Here is a 26,090-nt window from a genome sequence, read left to right as displayed (position 1 = left end):
CTGTCATTTATAACAGTACAAAATAAACACTGAACAGAAAAAGAACTAGCAGGAAGCAAAAGGAACCCTACATAAATTTTACCGCTAAGAAAAATCTCCCCAAATCAACATGAGGGATTACTCCACAGGCAGACTACTCAGTTAAACTTTTCTAGAGAAAGTTTCCTATTATCAGTTCCTGCTACGTACCGCTGCTCTTAAAAATAAAACAACCTGATATGTTTCCTGGAAATATATTTAACAGTACTGTTTTGACCAAACAGTTAAATAAAATAAATTAGAGAAGATTTCTGAAGATCAGTATGGAGTTTCTGGAACACAGAAGGAGAATTAGTGACACAGACAGAAACTTCTCAGATTTGCAAATAACTAGGTAATATGGGAACCTATTAAGGCAAATACTGATGTTGTAATTACCCAGTAAGTACCCTAACTACCCAGGGACAAAATCAGGTTTCTTCTCTATCTATCTTGAGGGTTGTCCTCCCCCACCCTCAAAAGATGAAATTTCAGCTCCATGCCGCAAATTAGGAGCAACCTGTATTTTTTCTGCCACACTCATTCCACTGTGTAGTATTTCCTTGTCAGCTGCATGAGAAACAGGTGATTTAATTAACAATATAAACATGTGTATCTGATTTTCATTTATTGTCAGATCAATATCAGCCAATGTAAGTTTCAAGCTGCTTTTTAATTGTAGTTGGAAATGGGGCATGAACATTTAAATACTCGACTACGTAATTAAGTGTTCAAATTAATACAGCCTTCAGTGTAATTAGAAGCAGCTCAACACTGACACAAAAGCACATGCACAAATGAGTACTGTTGCACCTTTCTGGTGACAGATGACCTTCCCCTCCATGAGTTGAATCAATGCCAGAATTATGAACTGCTTCATAGTGCTTGAACAGCTCCTCAGCTGATCCATGAGACTTCATACAGAGAGGACAAATAAAGCCCTATTATAAAAAGAAAAAAAAAAAAGTGAGAAATAAAATCTTATTTTTTCCATCTTATTTTTACACTGAATTCTAAATTTTGTTGGCGCATCTAAAAGGTAGCAAATACAATTGTTAAGATTTATACTAATTATTTAATGCTCTGATAACAGTTTTGGCAATTAAAAGGTTAGAAAATGCCTACAAAGGTCATATTCCATGATTCAGTGTTTTTTTTCCCAACAGCATTACATACTAGCAACAAAACCTTTATTTAGAAAAATAAGAAATAATTTCAGAAGGACTGCTCTGCAATTTCTCCCCCCCCAAGAAAAGAATTTTCCATACAACTTTTCATAAAATCAGATTCTTCTTCCAAAGAGGAGGTAAGATTTGGAGTTTGGTCTTAAAAAAAGGAGATACAAAAACCCACGCTAAAGCACAGCTATTCATACACCTATTACCACAGTATTTAGGCTACTGATTTTAATATGGGCCAGAAGATTAAGAACCACTTTTTACCTTGCATATATTTAATTAGTAAATGCAATTCAGAGAAATACTACCTCAAGAAAATCAGATCCCTACAGCCTAAAGAATCAAAAATCATCCATTTTCACTCCAGCATATTTACTGCAAGCTTACCAGAGCGAAAATTTAGCAAAGCAATGCCCTCATTCTACCCATTAGCCCACAGACAAATGAAAACAGTAAATACTATGTACCTCTAAACATTTGTGGAGTGTCCAAACTGCCATTTATCTGAAGAACCATCCATCTCATTTGATCTACCAGCGTATTACACCTGCTTTTGAGTGCTGGACCTTATATTGGTTCTTCACTCATTTGGTTACCATGCCAACTCCGAGCCCAATTCCCATTTATGCTACAGCCCATACACACCACGGTGGCAAAACAGAGACATTTCAGAGTGAGAGGAAACCATTTAGTCTCACGTTAAAGGCTCCCTGTAATTCCAAGATGTGCAGAGAGAACCTCGTGTAAGTGAGATTAAGGCCCCATTTCTAAAATTCATTTCAATACGCTTGTGCGTATCTATATGCTACCTTAAGTCCCTTATGCCAGTACAAATTGTAGCGCACTTCAACGCTAAACCAAGGCTCTCCAGTAACCCAAGATGAGAGTACTCCTGTGGGATTATCACACTTCACGTCACATATGCTCCCACATGATTTCTTAAGGACCTACGAAGAGTTTTGACAATCCTTTTCTTCTCTTTCTTAACTTTGTGTTTGGATGTTATGAGGCAAGCCACAGAATTTTAAATATTAGCACAAAATGAACATACTGAATGTGCATGTTGATAACCACAATAGCACTCATTTGCTAACTTGACGTTCAGAGTATTTTGTTTCACAAGTCACTAAGAATTCAACAACCAAACACTTACATGGATTAACCCAGGAGAACCACCACGTTCAGCTACTCAAACAAACACGGCCAGAGCTCCACGGCACTAAACAGGGACTTCGTAACTGCTCTTACTTATTTAGTGTTTCAGAAATAAATAACTAAACACAGTTGCTTGTCAAACCCACCATATATCATACTGAAGACTAATTTTGGCACAACTAGATCAAACAAAACGGTACACTCCTTTCTAAGCAGACAACAGGCATTTACCCTTAACAACCACTTATTTATTTCCAGAACTGATCAGCACAGTTTCACTCCAGATCAAATCAAGTTAACTCATATGTATGTATATGTGCTAAAATGGGTACAGAAAATTGGTTAAACTACTAGGTTCCCAGTAATGTTTATTTGATATAATTAGCATATAATTATATGACGGCAGTGACAGTCACTCTGAGCAAAAGAACCAGAGGGATATTCCCGGCAAATAGTGATGACAATGAACTACACGAGGGGTCAAAAAGCAAAGGATTTATTTTTCTTACTAGGTTAAAGCAGTCAGTCTCATACAGTAATGCTGCAACAGCATCCTTTTGGGATGAAATGCTACCGAGAGGCTTTTCAATGTTTAGTTTAGTTTCTCAGTGATGGGAAGGTCTGCTGTTCACAAAGAAAAGCAAGTGTTCCTCATAGCACCAGTAAGTGCATCTGGAAAGAACCAGTGTAGAAAATTGCTCTGGCCTCTCCTTTTTGCCATTTATTTCTTCACATTTAAACAACAAAGTCTGTTTCTTTGCTTGGTTTTTGTGGCTTTTTTGTGGTTGGGTTTTATTCTGTGGGAAGAGGAGCCCTGGAGAAGAGGAAAGAATAGATTATATGTGCAATTAGCCCGAGGGGACAGCAATCAATCGTTTGTCTCAATTATTCAAGATTTCCCAGGCAGGCAGGCAGGCAGGCAGATTTGAAGGCAGTGGCTACAAGGATGAGGGAGCCAGAGGGAGGGGAGAGCTGCCAAGCCAAGGGAACGTGCCGCGGCTGAGAGCCCATGGGTAGACGGAAGCTCTGGGGAGGCAGGCGTGCTGTCACCGACAGAGCAGGGAAGCACGGACAAAACCGCCTCTTTATGGTAGAAACCACCTTCTTCTCACATGGGCAGGGGTAAAAAGTGCATCACTCACCGGCCACAGCCTCTCCACCAGCACTGCCGTGACCATGGCTGGCCTTGCTTTTGAAGGACCTCTCACACGCACCCTTACTCTAACCCAACATTTCCTAGAGGTCTGACGCACAAGCTCTAACAGAGTAAGGTGTCACCCTTCTGCAACAGGGCATCCTCGCCAGGGAAAATGTCATCCTTCCTGCGCAGGGCTGGGGCGGGCAGGAACACCAGCTCCCGCAGCTGTGGGCACCACCGCTCGCACATCAGAGCCTTAAATTGCGCAAACGCGGGACCCAGCTGCGTCTCACAGGCTGGTAATATTCAGATGTCGACTCTGATGTCAGCAGCATTAATTCAGTTCTCTTTGGAGCAGGACAATCAGAATCATCAGGATCTTCCTGGGCACCAGCCAATAACAGACAGAAGTGTAAAGGTTTCCTGGGCCTGCAACTATCAGCCCCAGGTGATGATCATGTTTGGGGACTTGGGTTGGTGGGTCTCTCGCTTTATCTCTTTTTTTAAAAAAAAAAATTAAATACAGTCATAAAAATATCTCTCTCTCAGCATCATCTTGAGATGAATTTTGAAAATACATGCCAAAGTGTATTTTACTAATTTAAAGACAAATGTGTGAGAAGAAGGAAGAGGGGAAGAAACCTGGTGGTCTGAGATGCTTAAATCTTGTAAGCATTTTTGTTAGTCTGCAGGAATTTATATCAAGTGCAAGATATTCCTATATCAGGACCATGCCTGCCCTGGATAAAGAGGAGATTGCGCAGTTACAACCATGAGGTGTAACACTGGTCACCGCAACCTGGGGGAGCTGAGGTGTCCTTTCCAGTAAGTCTGCACTTGGCTCCCTTAACTCACACACTCCTTTAGAGAAGCAGCAAGTATGAGCGCAGTGGTCTTGTATTTGAAGAAGGAAGCTACCATGTAACACATGCACAGTTATACTTTCCAAAAGGCTCTATTTGCCAAGAGACACTTTAGGTTTCATTTTAAAATGCATTTAGGAGTTACTCTGCATAAAGCACAGCCACAGAGAAGTGAAATGCAATTCATATTCTTCATTTAATAAAAGCAAAGACATCACTTACAGCCTCTGCAGCACTGCACCGTAAGTCATAACTCCCTAACTGATGTTTCTAATTGGGCTTTATCTTTTGCTTTACACAGGGAGAAAAGAGCCCAAAAGAAGTCAAAGGATAATTAGTTGGGTTTTGTTTTTATAAATACAGAATCTTTCCACCAGGAAATGAAAATTTATTGAATCCAAAGCTTTTTGCAGATGCCTGTCAGTTAACGGAAAATAAAAATAAAACCACAACCACCACATGCACAAGTTTGTATCAGGAAAGAGTTCTTAAGATCACCACAGAATTGCTGAAGCAAGACAGAGCAAGAACAGTAAAAAAGAAAAGGAGTCCAAACCAAAGCCCCATATACAAGCACAAACAAGCCACTAGGAGTCAGCACACGATTTACAGCTCAAAACAGCCCCTGGCCCAGCAGTCAGGGCATTCCAGTGCGAACGAGAGAGGTGCTAAACTTCAAATCCCCATTTTCTGATCCCAAGGGAAATGTTTCTCTTTCAGGTGGACGCCTGTGAGCCATGCCTAGCACCCAGCACCCCCACAGCACCACGCTGCTCACAGTGGGACAGGCCTCCTCTGGTGCAAAGACTCCAAAACACAGCCGATTCACTCAGAGCAGAACAGAAATTGCCACATAGCAGTTTCATAGGAAAGTGTCTTGCCTCAGCTTGCGTTGTAATGCCAAATCTCACCAAAGATCTCAGACTCTGTGGAAGCACCAGAGGCTTCTTTACTTGCCTGTCTCAAGACAGACTTATGACTTAGCCTGTAGAAGAACGTTTATAGCTATTCCCCCCCCCCCCCCCCCCAATAGTTAAGATTTACTATCAGGCCTGATAAAGTTAAGCTTCTCAGCTCCCTCTCTCTCCTAAAAGGCATATGAGGTAAATGATTCCTTTCGGGTAACATTAATATTCGTACGCATCATTAGTACAGTATTCTTTGGGAAGTACGCCAGGATGCTAAAAGCAACACTGGAAGGAAACTCTGGCCACAAGAACTACCATATTTATTTTTATTGTACCAATATAATTTACAGGGCTATTAACTGTTGGAAGAACTTTGGTCTCCCACATCGAAACACACTGCCCAGCGAGAGCAGGGGCACGGGCCCACAGGCATACAGCACACAACCTGGCTGACTGCAGGCTACCACAGAGCCCTCCTAATAATCCTCAGACTATCTTAAAACTGATGCAGAAATAGTTTACATAACAGAAAGATTATTGTATAGGACTGAATGGATTCTGTTTCTCTGGCTTCTCCTTGTATTACTCTGTAGGACTTGCGGGGACAATAGGGTAGTGGTATAAAAATACATTTCTGAAAATTTCAGCCTTCTCAGAATATTGTCTTACTTGTAATGGTTTTTTCCTCACCATTCTGCACAAACCTGATCTAATGAAGTTGTGTAGTGTGACAAGACATTTTAAAAAGCACTATTTTCCTTACTCACTAACAAAGAAAATGGAAAATTTTCAAAGATATTCCTTCAATAAGCTGAAGGCTCCCACCTGAGGTTTAAAAAATAACCAAACACTTACATGTAGGTGTCTACTCCCCAATCACTACCAATGGAGAGCTATTCAAAACAGTTAACAGAGGAAGAAACTAGTCAGCTGCCCTAACAAATGTGTATACCATATGTAGGGTCAGCATAGCAGCTCCCTGGGCTCCATCATCAATAGTCAAAGCGTGACACCTACATATACATGCATTAAATCTGTCTTCATCTGCCAATTGCTCTGTTTTCCCAGAGCTTTAATGAAATGGTCTTTGTAGAGCTAATATGAAATCTTGTCTTAAGTAATTAATGAGCGAAAGCACAGCTTACTTTATTCAAAGCTCCTTTTTCACAAATAAGAACTGGAGTTACCTGGCAGAAAGAAGGTGACATTTCCTGAAGGACAGTCCCATGGGAAAAACAGTTTTTACAGGATGGAATTCAGATTTGCTTCTATAGTCGAAGTCCAAGAAAAAAGGTACCCTATTTAAGTTTGAAAGTCACAGCCATAGCTACCCAGCTTCCTTATCGTTTTCTTGAAATATCTAATGACTGTCTAGTCTATTCTCCAATCCCATTTTAATACTGCATAGAACTGAACAAGTGGTCCCATTTTGGCTGCGATGATTGGTGCTGATCTACAGCTCTATGTGGTAGAGAGCCATATAGCACAGATAGAGCGCAAAGAGCTCTATTTGCTAATACAAACAGAACTTCTGCAACATCTTGAATTTTTATTCCAGCAATTATGTCATGAGTCAAGCTTAAAGAACCAAGGAACTTTTCTGTTTTCCCCTGAGAAGTCAATTTTATTCCACAAACACTCTTCTTGGAAAATATTGAATTACTGTGGTGAACACAAAGAAAACCCCACAAACAAAAAAATAAACACAAACAAAAAACACAAACCCACACCAAACTACAAAAGCCACAGAATTTCAGTATAATTGATACTTTTACCATATGGAAAAGATGAGTGACTATTCTACCATATACTATAGGACAGCTTAGCCCAATCCAGTATACACTTTAACATGCTTGGCATTCACATGACCAGCGTGTAAGTTTCAACAAATTTGAGTTTCTGGGCTTCATCTTTGACCTTCCAGAAATCCTGGGCCAGCACTCAAGCCTGCAGCCTGTTTCCAGTGAGCCACATGAACAAAAAGCAATAGCTGTGATTCAAGCCCAGAGCTTTAACACCTTCCAGCCACGACCTACGTTTGCCTATGTCTCAGAATCCAGACTTACATTAACAACTCTTTCACAACCGTATTGGTACGATAAGCTCTACGCTGGGAATAAAGTCCAGCGTGTTTAAAAATTGAAAGTAAGTTCAAGAACTGTATGGCATGTTCACATGTTCAGAGGCATAAACACTTTTCTGGAGTTGATTTTAGTTTGTGTGAGTCATGACACACAACCCCATGCAACGCTACAGGCTAGGGGAAGAGTGGCTGGAGAGCTGCTTGGCAGAAAAGGACCTGGGGGTCCTGGTCGACAGCCAGCTGAATATGAGCCCGCAGTGTGCTCAGGAGGCCAAGGCGGCCAAAAGCATCCTGGCTTGGATCAGGAATAGTGTGGCCAGCAGGACCAGGGAAGCGATCATCCCCCTGTACTCGGCACTGGTGAGGCCGCACCTCGAATACTGTGTTCAGTTTTGGGCCCCTCACTACAAGAAGGACATCGAGGTGCTGGAGCGTGTCCAGAGAAGGGCAACAAAGTTGGTGAAGGGTCTGGAGAACAAGTCTTATGAGAAGCGGCTGAGGGAACTGGGGTTGTTTAGTTTGTAGAAGAGGAGGCTGAGGGGAGACCTTATTGCTCTCTGCAACTACCTGAAAGGAGGCTGTAGTGAGGTGGGGGTCAGCCTCTTCTCCCCAGCAACAAGCGATAGGACAAGAGGAAATGGCCTTAAGTTTCACCAGGGGAGGTTTAGGTTGGATATTAGGAAAAACTTTTTCACCGAAACAGTTGTCAATCACTGGCACAGGCTGCCCAGGGAAGTGGTTGAGTCCCCATCCCTGGAGGTATTTAAAAGATGGGTAGATGTGGCACTTAGGGACATGGTTTAGTGGTGGACTTGGCAGTGCTAGGTTAACGGTTGGACTTGATGATCTTAAAGGTCTTTTCTAACCTAAACAATTCTATGAGTATTTGGAAAAATTCTACATTCACCATTCACATTTTTCCACTGCAGGTGAACCTCCACAACCTTCCCTGAGACAAGATACACATCTTCACCAGCATTTAAATAGTAAGTCTAAGCTAAAACTCAGATATTCTCCAGTTACACAGTGATTTAAAGGCTGAAACATTTTACAGAAGAGAATATTAAGAACTGTATATACTTAGGGCCAGAGGACAGAAATGTACTGATGTTTCAGAGCTGAAAGATGTAACAAGTAGTTTCTAGGCTTTATTTCCCAAATATATATCGAAGCAATTAACTGAATCCTCACAAAGTTCTCAGAGGCAGATTAAACTGTCTGCCTAGAGAGCAAGGGCAAGACCACATTTCATAATTTATTTCAGAAGTCTTACATACTGATTAAAAAAAAAAAAATCACGAGATATTTTAAGTTAAAGAATACATAAATAAGGTCACTCCCTTTATATATTGTTAAAAGGAAAATACAGTTGACATTTTTTCCATGCCTTCCACCAGAAAAAGCCCTTTTCTCTGTGTTTACATAAACAGTAAGATGACAGTGGCTTCCTCAGATAACACCTCTATTTAATCATTAGAAAAGTAGATTAAAAGGTCATGTTTTATATAATTAAGACCTGCAGTCCATTTCAATTTTACATGTAAGTAAGTATTTAACTTTTTGGACAAAAAGAAAAAAGATGTTTCGCTGTAGTTTATGTTATACCAGACTGCAGACTCGATGTCTTCCCAGAAAAGAAGCTGGATTCTTCCTTAGAAGAATAGAACCAACATAATTTCTAGTTCAATTCTCCTCTGTTTTTATTACTATTGATGAGTAAGACTACAATTCTGTCACAACCTACAAGACTACAATTTTGTCACGAATTAGAAATTCTAATCCAGTGGATTCTCTATTTCTTAAAGAAGAGTCGCATCACAGGGCCAAGTCAAATCAAACCAGTGTCTCTAAGTCTTCATTCTCTTAGTATTGTTCAGATGTTGCAGCAAATTAATGTACTAATGTAGCTCAACCAATGATTTTTGTTCCTGTGCAAAGCAGGCAAGTACCTCTGAGGTAAAAACAGCTGCCGCAACCTAATTTGAAAAGCAACTGAAAGAGCAGCCAAAGAGAATAAAATATCACCTTTAAAGCATTGGCACGATGTTCTGTGCAAAACCAGTCCGCAACATTCCAAGGGCATCCATAAAAACAGAAGATGCAATCAATTGCATCTACAATAAGAGACAAGCAGGAAAAAAACCACAATAAAGAATGAGGTATTTTCAAAGAAAATCAAAAAAACCCCCACATTTTTGCACAAGTAGTACGCCAATTTACACTCTAGGCAATCCTGCTATGAAAAGCCTATTGAGAAAACATCAGGGTTGTTTCTTGCTTGTATTAGCTAAGAAATACGTATTTACTAAACATCTGGAAAGTTATGATGACTGCCCAAAAGAACTGTTTAAAAATTGCCTTAGATTTAGCCTAGTTGTAGGTAAGACAAGAGATATTAACAGCCACTAGATTCTAAACATTGCAGGAGTACCACACAGTATTTTTTTTTTGGATGCCTCAGGAGAAACCAGGAAGGGAAGTCTGAACTAAGGCGCTCTAACTGACTCACTGTTTAGATGTCCTGAACATCCAACAGTCAGGAAATGCTCGACACAGTTTAGAAATGTATTATTCCTTTAGGAAAAAGAAAACAAAAGAGAAGAAGCCACACAGCTTTTCTTAGTGACACCACTGTATACACAAAAGTTGGGGAACCATGTCGCTCTTATAGAACATGGCGATGCGTGTGACTTCCACAGGGCACTTGTTTGGCTGAGTTGGCTATGTATGGACAGAGACACTTGCTAACATTTTAGTGGTTATTCCTGCAGCTGAATAAGCCTTTGTCTTTTAAAGTAAAAGGCTTCATCAGTGCTTTGGGGGGCAGGGGAAAGAATTTCACTGTCATTTTCACCAGTTATCATGTGGTGCAATCCCTAGTTTGAAAAACTAGGGCTGCGCAAAGAGCCCTTTAAGAGGAAGACCATAAATAAGGCTGTAGGCGAGTGGCAAGGATCCTCAGGCATCAGGGCATCAGACACATTCAGGACCTGCAGGAGTGGACGCCTGTGACTGAAGAACAAAACCAACTCTCACTGCATGGAAGACAGAGAGGAGGGAAGGGCAAGGAGAACAGAGGGGCCAATGACCTGACTTACTAAAATTTTCATCAGCAGGTAGGCTGTATCAGTGGAAGACAGGTCAGTGAAGAAAGCTATAGGCAAAATTAAAAGCAAGGTACTAATGCTTTTGTCAAGCAAGTGACAATTTTTCAGGTCTCACAAAGTGTGACCAAACACTGCCCTTGCAACATGTCCTATCTCCACGTTCGAGGAGAATGCACTGGCAAAAAAAACTGAACTCAGGAGCTTCTTCAGCATTGTTTCCAACAAAATGTATTTGAACTTTTTCACAGTAGTATCCGCAAGCAACAGAAAGCCAAACACCAGTCTACGTAAGCCAAACTCAGCAATGCTGCATATGTCTGCTACGTAGGATGACATGGGTAACATTATATTCTTCTTACAACGCTGACTCAGGAATGGCAAAGATGGAACAAAGGGTGACAACCTGGGCGTGTTGCTGCTTCAGGATCACAATGTGCTTGTTGCAAATGCAAACTATCATTTTCCATCAACAAATGCGAACCATCACCTTCTCAGCAGTCAAAAGCATTTTAAATTTAGTATTGATGATAATAATTTACACATTTCCCCATTTTTCAATGCACACTTATATATAATAAAAGATCAAACTGGGGGAAAAAAAGAATCTCTATATATTAGTATTCATTGTTTCTCACCTATTCCAGATAGTTACTGAATCACTGTACCAAGAAACACAGCTTTAGCAACACGAAACAGCAACAGCTAGAAAGAACTGAATTGGTATTTCATGTGCTACACTCAATACACAATTTTTATGAAGTTAAAAAGTTGTAACCAGCTATGGACAAGTAAAAAGTACTGACAAGTAAGTGATGGTGGAAAAACAAAAACTCAAAGTGGGCAAGAACCCGCAGTCAACTCCATGATCCTATGTTAAACAACTCAGCTTAAATAAAAGATTAATTTCAGGTAACCAAACCACCTCTGATGGCTCACATCCCACGATCTACTGATATCACCGCATTGGGAATGCCACAATTTGTCACTGGTAAGTCACAGCTTATTCAAGTAAGGCCCTTGCATTGTGACCAGATAATAAAGAAAATAAAAAGCTGACTTGACCACAAACAGAGCACTACAGACGGTCCCTGCTTCAACAGGAGGCAGCAAGGAGTCAATCAAAAGCCAGTTGCCAGTTGTCCTGCCTCTGAGGAGGTCCCCCAGTACTCCAGGAGAGCAGCACAGGCCAGTTTTACCACAGATCCTGCTCACTTTAACAGGTGACACTTCACCCTTGAAAAGAGATCTCATGTAACTCTAGGATAATCATTGTACTGATGGCTTTCATCATCTTTGGGAATAACATCCCACAATTTGAAGTTTTCCCTTCAAAAATAAAGTGTAAATACATATAGAGTGTAGGGAAGGAAAAAAGCACTACTTAGCAAATGCGTACAGCAACAATCACAATAAAATCACATCGCTCACACAGCCTAGAATTTGATTCCAAAACTCAACTAAAGTAACGTCGGCAGAAAGAATGCAAAATTTCACCTCCATACAAACCGATTTAGTGCGTGGCAAGCTGCCTGCCCCCAGAAGTCAAATCGACTCTCAAAGGTTCACAGCAGAAATAATTCAGATAGCCTTGTGCAGCTGGAGGCTGTTACCTTACAGAATCTAAATTCTTCCAATTGAGGAGTGTAAAACTGCACATTTTGTTTTAATTAACACAGTTTTACACTCCACAATTGGAAGAATTTAGAAATACACTACTATTTAGAATGTCTATTAACTGAAACAGCCTTTGCATTTTGTTGGAGGCATAAAAAAATTCCAATAAAATTCTATATAAAAAAAACCAATATTTATAATTATTTTTATAATGTTGCTGCAACACATAAGGTTCTTAAACATGTTCAAGAAGCTTCTAAATTTTTTATATTCCTGTCCTCTGTTCCATCTTTTACCCAATGTACCTATCTCCCACTAGAAATCTGCTTTAAAAATAGTTAGCTAGCGAGAGCTCAAAACATTTCTTTTCACAAAGGATGTACCAGATCCAATACTGCATTTATCACTTCACTGAGTCTCAAGTGAAGTAAATCAAATAATGAAATAGTCTTATTTACAATAAAATCAAGCAAAAGTTGTTCAAAAAGAATACTTTGGTGACTGCAAGTCTCCCAACACTGCAAATGTTTCATGTGGGAGACAGCCGCACACCAGAAAGCTAGACATAGATTAATTCTTCTGCTGAATGTATACTTTGGAATCATGCATAAGAGCTCAAATTATGTTTCAGCAAGGAATCAAAAGAAACAATTTAAAAAGCTGACACCCAAGCCACAAGAAAAGATGTATGTTCATTTAAAGCAGCCCATTACCAAAGCTATTGAAACAAAATAAACAAGACCCACAGTAACAGCTGGGAGGTCACGAAGCTCCTGTCTTCCTTCTGTCCCAGTGTGCTCATTCTGGTAATGTTCAGACAGATCAGTGGGAGTTACACACACTTTCATACATAGTGGACAGATGAAGCCCTGTGAAATGTATATTTGTTTTTAAGAAACTAGTAAGGACAAAAAAGCAGATTTGGAGTCAAACGCTGTTCAAATTCTTACACTGAAAGTTCTCTACAATCACCAAAAGCAAAGTCTGTTTTCCTTTTGGAAAGATAGCTTTTGCAAACCACATATCAATACCATGGAGAAGGCAAGAAGGAACAGTTATTAAGAACATGAAAATAAACAAATCTAAAACACACTTTAAAAGCTAGCACCGTGCTGCATACTACTATGTGTTTTCCACTCTTGGTACCCCTTTCATGGGACAGAAGAATAAGCTGCATAACAAACTGTGAATGGACCGTTATAAGGCATCACGTCAGATCCATCACACAGTTTCCTATAAGGGTGTTCAGATGTTTCACAGGGAGAGACAAGGGTGGTGCAGTGAGGTTGCAGAAATACCCCTGTAAATTAATAAGCAAGTTTGCGGCAGCAGGAGAGGCCTAGGCACCAGCACAGCCGCACGCCTTAGTGAGCTAAGGGAAAAATACGCACCTTCCTCAGCAGAATTTAAAGAAAAAAATTCAGCATGCTCATCAGAGACTTACTAAAGCCAAAAGTTACATCGGTTTCCGAAGAACAACAGTTTTACATCTTCAAAATATACGCTACATGCTCAAACACCAGGAAAAAGCAGGGTGGAGAGTAAAGCGCTCTGGGCGTCTGTCCACACTGCTGGCTGGAGGATGGCTGCGCCGGCATGGCAGAGCACTACAGAGGCAGGCAGGGCAGACTGAACACAACCCTCCGTGCATGCATGGAAAGGTCAAGGCCCCTTCCAAAAAGGATGTCTGTGGGAAACCTGTCTAGCTAAGGCAGCCACATTACACTAATGAAAGCATAAGCACACTGGTGGACTCATTGCAAGTATGGAGTATTGAGCAGCCCTGTACTGCAGACAGAGTTGCACTGGGACTTAAACTACAAAAGTAGGATAGGTTCAAATGTTTCCTCCTTGGGCAGATTACACAGTGAATAAAAGACGTATCTAGACTTGATTACAGGTCCATGTGTGATCTGAAGTGCTGACATGGCCACAGACAGGACTAAAATAGATTTTTACCTCTCCTTGAGCAAGGAACAGCTTGAATTAGACTTCCCCACTCCTTTTGTTTCATACTACAATTCTCAAAGATCAGGATTGACTTCAACCAGGGTTGAGGAGGAAGGAAACGTGAGAATCTACACGGATTTAATAATTATTCTCCATTTGAATCTTGCAGCAATACAAATTACAAGATCTACCCCAGAAACTGGAGTGAAAACAAGTCAACTGGATTTCTGACTGTATGTAATACTGGAGAACCAGGTGGGAACATAACGATAAAATGGAGAGCAAACATTCTGCAAAATCTGGCCACAGTGCTCCCAGAAAGAAGTTCTCAGAGAGACAACACCTCAGGCCAGCTGTGCAGGAAAAGGAAGACCAACAGAAAGGCTCAAGTTGCATGTTGTAACATGTGAATCTGAGGAGAGTACAAACCCATCACCAGCTTCGGAGCTCAGTTTCAAACAGATTTTGAAATTATATGCTAAGGAGAACACCCCACTTGTAACTAATGCAACAGATGGTGACATTATTGACAAGTAAAAGATACTTTTTCACATTATACGGTATCAACCAAAAGTGACACAGCAGCCTTTGGTCTGACTCAGTTTCGACTCAGTAGCAAGAAAAGCCAATGATGCAATAGTGCAGGCACACCACCATTTTGAAAGCTCGTCCTGTGTCAAGAAAATACTACTACATTAGTTTTGAGGTACCTTGTGACATCCACCAGCTGTAAAGTCAGTGATATTGCACTCATGTTGACAGAACTGTGCAATTTTAGCCAAACTTTGGAAAGAAGCAATTATCTCATTGCATATTTTTATGCCTTAATTAACTACAAATGTAGTGAGATTTTAGAATATTTATTTGCTTCAGGGACAATGTAAATATACATACAAAACAGACTTGGACTCACAAATGCATGACGTGTAACATACAGCAAAATATTAAAGAATATCTGATTATACTGACTGCAATAAGGCTTCAAGAAATAAGAAATAAGCAGATGCACAGATGGAAGACTATTAGGATTTTAAACAGCACAGTGAAAAGTTCTCTTATGTCTTATCATAGCAAACATAGGAGTATTTGAATTATCATACACTTTATTCAGTGTAAGAAAGGGCACTTTGCTCCCTTTAATGCTGTAATAGGAGTAATTAACCTTGCACTACATTTGTATGCTAAGCTTGAAACATTTTCAAGCTAGGTAATCAGGCTACATTAGCACAAACTAGCTTCAACAGCCAGTGAAGTCAGTTTGCATTTTTCAGAGTTAATATTTCACAACACTGTAAATCCAAAGACATTGTAATATGGGATTGAAGCAAGAATAACAACTTATTCTGCTGGTTAAGTATGGCATACACCACATAAAAAATGGATATGATTTAGAAGTGGTAGATTTACACGCCAATACCAAACAAAAAACAACACATTAGATATTTTACGAGGAGGTGGTTTCCAGTATACATTAGAAGTTAGCAGAAGAAAGGTGAAAAGGGAGTACAAGTGCGATAAAATGTTAAGCCCCATTTTTTCAGAACTCTCATAAAAGATTTATTAATGAGGAGTCTCAAGCTTGTGTCTCATTGCTTTTAATTTTAATAATTCATCTGTAGGATTACAGGAAGGATTGCTTGTGACCATTTAGATAGATAAGCCTACTTAACAGCTACGTATTTATATGGCTTAGATGCCCTTATTTTTATTTAAATAACAACAAATTCTTAAAAGAGAAAATAACAACCAATTTTTCTTTAGTACAGCTGTTACTTAGGTAGGGCATGAAAAGTTACTCCCAACAGCTTCATGGATCAAAGAAGCGGCACCCAAGGTTTAAGACTCCAGCCCCATGTACGGCGCACAGTACCTCGGAGGAGCCTTCGTTGTTCACGTCCACGGCATTTCCTGGTGTGGCAGATGAATCTGAATCCGAACTCTGAGACCCACCTCTACCTGGAGTCTGAAAGAGAGCGGGGAGAGAAAAATGAGAGAAAAATACAAACTGCATTTAATAAAGCCCGGTACGTATCCTACGCAGAGGCCTCTCTTCTACTTGCTGGAATACAGAAGTATTTTCCCTCCACAAGAGTAATGAAGTGAACAAGCTGACAAGCAATTATATAATTCTCAGCACAACACTTCAATAAAAGCTTTTATCCAAGACTCTCCATGCACCAAAGAACAAGCAGACACCAGAAGCAAAGGCCAGAATTTTAAACCACTTCCTCTCACGAACGCTCAACACAAAACAAAGAATTAGTCTAAACTCTGCCCTTGTATCACTCACTCTGATGTTAAATTAGGTCTCTATATCAAACCGGAAAACAGTAGAAATTACAATTTAAACAGTTTCAGAAGTAGTAAACTAGTATCATAGTACTTTCCTGATAACTTGTCTATAATCTGAACAAGCCTTTAAATATTTGAAAGACAGAAAACTGAAGAGTGAGAACCCTGTTGATACAGTAAGTGCACAAGCAGGTACACCGCATTGATTTGGAAAAAATAAAAATCAAGTGTCAAGCCTGTGGTAAAGTTAAACCATGTTAATCAGTAAGACAACCTATAAAAATAAAATCCTATGAATATGTCGGAAATCAAAACAACAGTATTGATCTGCAAGTACAGATTTAGAGAAAATAAGCAAATAAACTTGAAATACTACTTGATTCAAGATCTGGATGGATGGATCACAACTTATAATCCTTATTTAACGTTCATTTAGATTTGATTTAACTTCTCTTACCCATCTCCAAAACGCCACTACTTGACTGATGGCAGAAGAGTTAGCATTCTCAAAGCAAACATCAGTAAAGAAGTTATCTTAATACTGATATGCAATCCTAGTTTCAACAAAGAATAGAAGCTTATTATCCAATTCCATGATGACAATTGCGAATGGGACGAAGCAATGCTACTGCAGTATTTTAGCCCATCTGGAAATACTTGTAATGTTATAAAGGATTTTCTAATTTAATATAGGGGATTAAAGATAGAGAATTTTAAATATATAGATTGAGATCTAGAGAGAGGAACAGAAGTAGATAAATTGTTTTAGTTTCTAGATCTTGGTGTCTCAAAAATCTTATTTGTTTTAGAATTTTTTTGCTCAAATACATCCTCTTTTTTTTTTTTCAGACAAATCAGCTATATAACCTTTGATAAGATATCAGCAGCATGTAGGCTTTTCCATACTTTGAAAATTAAGTATATTTTCCTGCTTTGTTTTGTCAAGAATGTTCTATTTCCAACTTTCATAAAGATTACAGCCTTTTATTACTAATCAAATAAAAAAAAAAGTAATAAAAAGGTCTATTTTACTGATTAAGGACTTAATTCCCAGTGAAATAGATTTCAATTTTAGAAAGGCTCTGAAGACTGACCAAAGGGAAGTGAGGAGGGGTGAAGCAGCGGGCTATCAGGGCTGGCAACAGTAAGTGTAGGAGAGGACCATCTCTCCTCATTCCAGCCTTCTCTGGGGTCATCTGTTAAGTGATCAACATGCACTGGTTTTCCTACTCCCCTGTCTTTTTTATTTTAGCTGTTTATGTTTTACTTTTTTATGCTTCTAAAGAAAATAAAAACAATATAGTTTCCTTCTAGTAGAGCATACAAAAGCAATAGGCAAGGTGACGCAAGCTCTCCAAGTTAACAATAGGAAAGGCAAAAAAGGGTGTAAGCAAAGAATACGATGCACATACAAAGCACATCAAAGTGAAGGCATTAGTACTTCTCCTCCAGGTGACTGATTCAGACAGTAAACAAGGCACATCCCAGCATGGACCACAGGTGCACGCCCATCAAGTTTTCATATGACATCAAACTGGGAGGACGGGTTGATACGCTCAAGGGCAGGGCTGCCATTCAGAGGGACCTAGATGGGCTGGAGGAATGGGCCAACGGGAACCTCATGCAATTCAACAGGGACAAATGCGGAGTCCTGCGCCTGGGAAGGAAAACCTGTGGCAGCAACACAGGCCGCTCTGCTGAAAAGGACCTGGGGCTTGTGTCAGACAGCAAGCCGGACAGGAGCCAGCAGCGTGCCCCGGCAGCAGAGAGGGCCACCAGCATCCTGGGTTGTATTAGCAGGAGCCCAGCCAACTGAGCAAAGGAACTGATCATCCCCAGTGGCCGGCACCCGTTGGACCACATTGAGATACTGCATCCTGTTTTGACTCTCCCAGTCCAGAGAGGACATTGATAAAAGTTCAGCAAAAGGCCACCAAGACAGCTGGGGCTGGAGCACCTGCCCTGCAGGGAGAGGCTGAGGGACCAGTGCTGGCTCAGCCTGGAGCAGGGACGGCTTTGGGAGGGCCCCACCACCACCACCCATGAGGAGGTCATCAAAGAGAGGAAGCCAGGCTGCTCCCGGCAGCGCACAGCAGGAGGACAAGACACAAAAACTGAAACAAGAGAGGCTCCCACTCAACATACGGAAAAACTTCTCCACTGTGAGGCCATGCCTGCTCACAGCAGGAGCTCGGACCAGAGAGCCCCTGGGCTCCCTTCCCGCCCAAACTGTTCTGTGATCTCTGAAGCGTTGCCCTGCAGAAACACACGACCTGCAGGAGAGCCCTGAAACACAAGTTTCGTCACTCCATTAATGAAGACGTGGATCGTGTGCATTGACAGCCAGAGAAATAATATCTAAAACAATCGGTAAGGTGCAGCCAAGTTTCTCAGTAAGGCAGATAAGTTAGAATATTGCATCTAATGTTACAAACAGTTTTCTGTGGTTTATATAGTTCAAAAGTTCCTTTCTATGCAATCCATAAACCACAATCATGCAACCCAGAGGTAAAGCTCACTTGTGAATCCATTTTGTGTGAAAACAAACAATCCAAAGAAGATGTATGTACACATACGTCTACATAAGGGAAGAGGAAGAAGTCAGGCGTCAAAGCTTTCTTCCATAAAGGAGCTGAACTTTCACGATATAAGAATCGATTTCTTACTGAGAGGAATTTTCAAAAAGGCTTTAGAAATCTGAACGTGATAAAAAGGCTTTTGTATGGCAGTTAGCTATGGCAGCTGTTCTGCTCTAGAAGGCCTGAGAACTTGGACCCCTATCTGTCCCAGCACCTATATCCACAAGTAGAAACTGGATATTTTGAAATGGAGAAACTGTCATCATTAATAGATAGGCACTTCTTTATTAATCCTTTACAAGAAATGGAAGCCTTTTGTTCCACTCTTCAGCTCCAAAAACTGAAGAATGTGCCTTCGCATAGCCTCAGACAGAAAGACACAAGAGCAGAGGGAGAACGTTAACAAAACTTGATCGCCTGGGCAATGGCAATAAGAGATGGTCCAACTGTCTCTTTAGACAGGCAGCATATACCTCCACTTTTGCAATACCTGAGCGTATGCTTTCAGCATACCTAATGAGTCATTTCGTCCCAAACCCAAGAATCTTCTCTAACAATTAACACAATATTTTATTCACCTTATATCGTAACTTTTCATACAACGCTGCTGTGCAGTGTTAATTGCCCATCACATTTCACCCCAGAGTTGGCTGCATTTCACAATGAGATTTGCATATTAAGTTCTGCTAGTTCTCACACTACAAATCGGATATTATTACAACCTCCAGGATGAAAGCTCTTATATTGAAAGTACAGTGTTATTACTACGTGGTTGATTAAAGTATTTGCTTTATGAAACACCTCAGACACACTGTAATCACGCTAAAACGCACTGCGTGGCATTCTTATTACGCGCAATATACAAGACAGAAATTATTAAACAGTACCTGGTAAAATCATTTTAACCTTTCAAAAAACAATGTGCTCTCTTTAAAAGAGAAAGCGCAATTCTAAGCTAGATTTAGAAAGCTTAATAGAAATAGGGGGCATTTGCTGGCAAGTGGCATGCACAGGGAAGAAGGGTGGGAAGGAAAGAAGTCATTAAGTAACTTTCAGGATCAGGAGAAACACCCCATAGCATCCATTTGCAGAGTAATACAGACTAGCAAGAAAAATTTAATACAAGTTTGGAAGGATGTTACGGAAACCAAGACCATAAATGCAATTAACTTATCTTTCAAGGCTGTAATATAATTTAAGCATCCTTCGCCAGCCACATAAAGAATGGGGGATTGGGAATATTTTTTCATTGATCGTTGCATGATCACATAGGTTTGCACACGTTTAAGCCAGGCTCCCAGACCACTGTTATATCACGGTCCATTAAAAAAAAAATAAATCACAACACAGACTTTGGGAACTAAGGAACGATTCAGAATGATGCTTTTTGTTTTCAGTTGGACAGTTTGTTTTCAGGGGAGCAAAAGAATGACTTATGAATCCCATGGGAAAAGTAATTTTTCACACAGGCTTCTGTATATGTATTTTTACATAATTAACATTCAACCCCTAAAGGCATACCTGGAGTTGAAAGACTGATGCAAAATTAATCTCTCACCTAGCGTATTTCTTTCCTAGCTGTCAGAGTTATATTTATTTACTTTGCAGAGAAGCATACGTTTCTACTACTAGCACTAGAGTTGTAGAAGTAATATGCTAAACTTCATAATGTTATTCTCTGTGTTTTCTCAAAACCGCAAGCCAATATAAAGGAACATCATTAACAACAAAAAGGACGACAACGATTGCAGCTTGTTTTCTGAAAAGGGATGGAAAATTACATAATGAATGAGTTGAGCTAATGCATTAAAATGACAGAGTATAAATATGGATCGCTACCGTGTCATTTTTGCATAGTCATTTATCTGTCTATAGCTACACTCCATTCAGTTATGATACTCTTTTCAGCAGTTTTAAATTCAGAATAAATTAAACCTTTGAAAAAATATGTTAAGCCTTGAGAAAGTCTGAACAAATATGGATTTATACAGTTTTCGCAGCACAGATTTAAATACTACAGAGGGTACTATTGTCCAAACATATTAAGGTCCTGAAGCAACAAACAAAACGCAAGAATGAGAAGGTAAGAAGGCCAAAGCCCTTGTTATCAAAAAATGCTTAGTGCTAGAAACAGAGTACAGTGTAATACAGAACAGTAATATTGTTTACTTCTTTAGAAGAGTGACAGGTATTTTATGACTCCGAAAAATGAAATGACTCCTGACTTCATAGGGCATAAAACTTTTCTTTCCCATTGTGCCACCGGTTCCATGCAAGCAGACTTTGTGCCCAGGAAGAGGCACACGCGCTCCCTTCAACACCACAAGGAGGGCACGAGCACAGCTGCAGTTCAGCACCCATCCAAGTACATATGCTATCTAGCAAGCCCCGCAATTATAAACGTAGAAAAGATAATTATAGGTAAGGCATGAGATGCAGTGCATCCCAGACAAGTAAATATCTCTGCTCCCGAGCTTGGAGTAAGAGAAAAGGTGAGTGTACTACCCAAGCTACAGAAATGCCTGCCAAGCCCTGTTCTGCACCTAGACCCCAAGATCTCAACACCAAGAATTCAAGCATTGTTAGAAACAGAGCAATAGGATCTTACCACCCAAATACAGTACCACCGCTAACAGCTGTAGACAGCCACTTAAACAGAAAGAATGAAGACAAAAACTAACGTAAACAGTAGCCACGCTGCCCCAACAGATGAGTCCTTCACTACAGAACATGAGCGATGGGAAGAAGGCTCAGAAGGTCAAAGTAATCAGTTTTCCACCAGCTGAAAATAAATGCCTCCTCCTTACAAAAAGTGGGTTTTTTCTTTTTTTTCAAGTTTTGGTATCTTGCAGATACAAGAAGTGAGCTCTGCTTTAACAGACCAGAGGCAACAGCCACTGTCCCAGTAGCAGATGAACGACAGAGAGGGGACACAATGGCCACAAATGGCCTTCAGAGTTGAACGCAATAAAGAAAAGACAGCTCTCTAAAACAATACACTAACAAACATCAAAATACCTGGGCAGGAAAGTTGTGTCTCGGACATTCTACATAGATGTCTTTTGGGAAAGACTACCTATTTCTAGATCAGCACGATGAACAATGCATGAAACTGTAAAGTGGCAAGAATGAATGAAAGGGGGTTTTACAGTGCAAACGTACAGAACAGATGGATCCCCGAGATGTCACACTGAAAACACACGTAAAAGTTAGAAACAGCTTGCAGGGAAAGGACCTAAAACAAGGACCTAGTTGAAGACAGCATGGAGATACTAACTTCAAAAACTAAATGAGCAATGTTCAGTAGTAACGAGTATATAATACTTTCTATTTTGAAGATACGCCAAAGTCACCCTGAAGATGCTTCTAAAAACAAAAATTAGAACTGTGGAAGAAATAAAAAGGTGGTCAGGGAACAGAAGAAGTATAAAAAAGAAACATCTGATGGTTTAAAACTTCAGGAATCAGAATTTCAAATAAGTGACTAAACAGTATCTTTATAGCGTCTGTCTTCCTCCTTCGCAGCTTGATGGCCAGCTGAATCACAAAAAAAAAAAAAAAAAAGAATGTAATGAAGAATTCCTTTTTTTTTTTTTTTTTAAAAACATACTTTCATAACTCAAGGTATACCACCAGTAATGACCAGCCATCCGGCTAGAAAGGATATATGTACAATACAATATACAATATATGTACAAGAAACTATGTTTCAGTGATTGGAAGGTGGTGGGTTTTTGGCAGCGACATTAATGATGCACAAGAAAAGGGTCAAGAGGAGGCTCCTTGGCTTTCAAATTACTGCCTCAGAGATGTGAAAGATTTTAATACTCACGCTCTTCATGAACAAATTTGACAGCAACTAAGGCTCGCTATTAACACCAAAGCACATCAGAAGTCTCTTTCATGCTTTGCCAACTGCAGATTGTAAGTCAAAAAGGTATGTATGAGGTTGTGCATACAATCACTACTTTATTAAAGGGGCTTTAGGCCTTTTACAAAGAGGTGGATTTTTAAAAACATAGTTATTTGCACCAATTAAAAGATTAATACCTTTAAAAATCTTGGCATTTCTCTATTTATTTTTTGGGCAGGAAGAAGTCTGGTTCACCTTTCTTGGCAATTACCTCTGTTGTAATCCTGTAATTTTTGGGAGCCAGCGGGGAATAGTTATTTGCTTAAACTTTTCAGAGGAGATGGCTGTTTCTAACACACAAAAAAGACTTTCGCACTGACTTTAGATTTTCATAGGAAGTGTTCAGCTGAACTTACACTTGGGGGCAAATTTCCTTTGGCACCGTATCAAGCTTTTCCCTACATCACAGAGGCTTTCCTTGACGGCCTGTTACTTCTCAGAATCAATAAACACCCAGTTAAACGCTGCCAATATTTAATTGGATCCGTACTAAGCTTCCCTGCTTGTGAGCAGGGCTTCCCATCAAACTTCAGGAAGGAAGTTCTTCCCTGTAAACACGAAGCTCCAAACAGACCCAGAGCGATCCTCACCTGCTCAGGGTCTAGGACTGAAAAACAATGTGAGGCACACTGTACACTGAAAAAGTTGGCGGTATGCATACTGATGTACTTTCTTCCCCGCTGTCGACTCTCATTCTCGTAGCAACGCTTGCTTGCATGGCAGGTAAGAAAAGCATGCCAGCATTTCCAGTAAAACACCCTTTCAGAGAGGTGTTACGCAGACAGCGCGCTTCGAAACGAACACCAGACAGAACGCGGAGGGCAGCTGGTTTCCCCTCGATCTGTCAGCGCCTTCTGCGCGACACCGGCCCCGCTCTGCTGCGGCGCGGGATCCCGAGCGCTGCCTGCCCCGCGCCGGCGCCGCTCCACCCTTTTCGGTGCATCCCCCGGCCGAGCGCCGGCCCCCCAGGGGTCCCGCAGCCCTTCGCCGCGCCGACACCCGCCCGCGGCCAGCACCTCCCCGACAGCCGGGCCGCCAGCCAACGGCAAGGCGGCCGCCGCCGAGATACGCGAGGAAGGCGAGGAGGGTTTCATAAACGCGTGCCACCGCTTGGCGCCCCGAACCAGCCCGAGCTGCCGGAAAAGCCGGTTCCTCACGTAAGGGAGGCCGCCGGGCTGGCCTCCGGCCTTAGGAGCTTGCTCGCTCGCTCGCTGGCCCCCGGGGAAACAACCCCGGGTCCCCGCGGCGGCCCTCCCCGGGCGGGGCTTCCCTTGACGCTGCCCCAGGCGCGGGCGGCCCGCTGCCGCGGCGGCGAGCGCAGGCGGCGGGCGGAGACGCCGCCGCGCTGCGGGAAGGAGCCACGCCGGGGCAGGGCCGCCCCCCGCCCCACCGACAGGCCCCTCGCCCGGCCGCCGGGCCCCGCCCGCCGCCGGCACCCCCGCCCAGCCCGGGGGACGCCGCCGCCCCCAGCCGGGACGCGGCGGCGTGGGCCCGTCCCGTCCCGCCCCGTCGGGGCTCGGGCCGTCCCCCGCGGCGGGCGAGGGCGCGGCGGCGGACAAGCTCACGGCCTCGGCGGCCGCCACGGGCCTACCCCCTCCCCACCCCCTCCCCACCCCCTCCCCTGCGCGGCAGGGCGGGCCGGGCCGGTGGCTCCGGCCCCGCCGCGGGGAGCCCGGCCCCGAGCCCGGCCGGCACCAGGAAGCGGCACCTCCCCGCCACGCCACGGCACGGCAGGGCAGGGCACGCCGCCCTCGCCGCCGCCGCCGGGGGGGTCTCGCTGCCTTACCCGCTGGAGAATCCGCCTGAACATGGTGGCGGAGCCCGGATGCCGGCGGGTGGCCGCGGCCAGGCCGAGGGGGAAGCCGCGGGGCCCCGCGCAGCGCCGCCCCCGCCCCGCAGGAGCCCGGCGCGGCCCGCTCGCCCCGTGACAGCCGCCGCGGCCGGGGAGGCGGGGCCGCCGCCGCGCCGGGGCGGGACCGCGCCCCACCGCACCGCCCCGGGGAGGGACGGGCCCGGCGGCGGGGAGCCGGGGGAAGGTGAAACGGGGGAGAGAGGACGGAGGGTGCCCGGGCGGAGGACGCCGGGCCGGCGGCGGCTGCCCCTCCGGGCGGGGCGGCTGCGGCGGCCCGCGGTCTGCGCCCGGATCTCGCCCGCGGGGGCCCGGGCCGGGCTCCTTCCCGCCGCGCCGGGCCCAGCACCGCAGCTCTCGGTGCGCCGCCTGCTCTCTGCCTTCTGTCCCGGCCGCTGAGGGCAGGGGCGGGGGAGAAGGGAGGACGGCGGTGTCCGCCCCGGGCCCTCGGCCTCTGCAGCCCGCCGGCAGCGCGGCCTGCCCGCCCCAGCGGCTGCCCCGGGCGCCTGGCAGCCGCAGGGCCCCCTCGCCGCTGTCATTTCTCTGCAACCGGGTCCCGGCCCGGGGAAGGAGAAGCTGTCGTCTGAGCTTGCAGCCGAGGGCTCCCCGTGCGAGGCAAAGCACAAACGCGGCTCCGTGTTTATTTCGTTAGTCGTGGGGTATTGAAAGTCCTGGGGAACGCACGTTAAAGGAGTATTGCTAAGGCATTCTGGTTTGGATAATTAACTGGAAATTTAATTCTGAAGGAGCAGCTGCTTCCTTCAAGCCCTGAACTGAGAAGGCGGCCTTGTGGCATCACCCATTAGGTGTTCTTTAAATATCAGAAAAGAACATTTTGCTCACGCAAGCACACACCTACCTTCAAAAAAAGTACAGCCCAAAAACATCAGTTCAGCTGAGAAAGAATCTGTATCTGTAGGTGCTGAGGCCAAAACGCTGGCAGGAGAGTTGCTGGAATACCGGTAGCCGCTGTAACACGTAATTCAACACGCGACAGTTCCCTGTTCTATTCTAAAGCTGCAACTTGTACATAATGGGTGCAAGACAAAGGGTCACGAGTAAATAATAAACCTGTTCAAGGACTAATTGTGCAGAGCACAGCATATATCATGGCGGAGCACCAGTTGTGCTGCACAGATTGAAAACGTATTTCTGCTCAAAGGCTGACATTTCTAAGCACTCTGAAACCCTCAGACTTAGCGTGAGTGACGAGCACATGACCAGAAGGATTCGGCTGCAGCAGCTTAGGGCTTGAGGCACAGCAGCATTATGTGTTTGAACTCGGTTTACTCCAGCTACAGGCTCCAGTGTTCCATGATAATGTCATTTAGTCCACAACTGGGGGGGCGTTAAGAGCGCACACGCCGTTGGTAATGGCTTCAGCTGATAAGCAGTGACATCTTTGGTCACATCCATTAGATCATTTTCATTTATGTGTCCATA

General features: G+C 42.9%; 1 protein-coding gene across 8 annotated transcripts in view; it reads right to left on the bottom strand.

The window, feature by feature from the left end:
• The window catches only part of EEA1 (early endosome antigen 1), a 79,416-nt gene extending 54,702 nt beyond the window's left edge, over nucleotides 1-24,714 (bottom strand). For 6 of the 8 annotated variants that reach the window (XM_082310272.1, XM_082310277.1, XM_082310276.1 and 3 more), the window contains exons 1-4: nucleotides 24,585-24,714; nucleotides 15,885-15,977; nucleotides 12,811-12,933; nucleotides 832-959 (exon numbers count right to left, since the gene is read on the bottom strand). In XM_082310272.1, coding sequence (XP_082166398.1) covers nucleotides 832-959; nucleotides 12,811-12,933; nucleotides 15,885-15,977; nucleotides 24,585-24,608 — 368 coding nt within the window. In that variant the 5' untranslated portion in view covers nucleotides 24,609-24,714. Of the gene's footprint in view, nucleotides 1-831; nucleotides 960-12,810; nucleotides 12,934-15,884; nucleotides 15,978-24,584 lie in introns of those variants that run through there. The other 2 variants (XM_082310275.1, XM_082310278.1) reach the window with 2 other exon arrangements.
• Between the last annotated feature and the right edge of the window lie 1,376 nt (nucleotides 24,715-26,090).

This window comes from Platalea leucorodia (assembly GCF_965183815.1).
Source record: "Platalea leucorodia genome assembly, chromosome: 4".
Classification (NCBI taxonomy): domain Eukaryota; kingdom Metazoa; phylum Chordata; class Aves; order Pelecaniformes; family Threskiornithidae; genus Platalea; species Platalea leucorodia.
The sequence above is the reverse complement of the archived record's forward strand: the minus strand, read 5'-3'. Positions and strand labels throughout refer to the sequence as shown.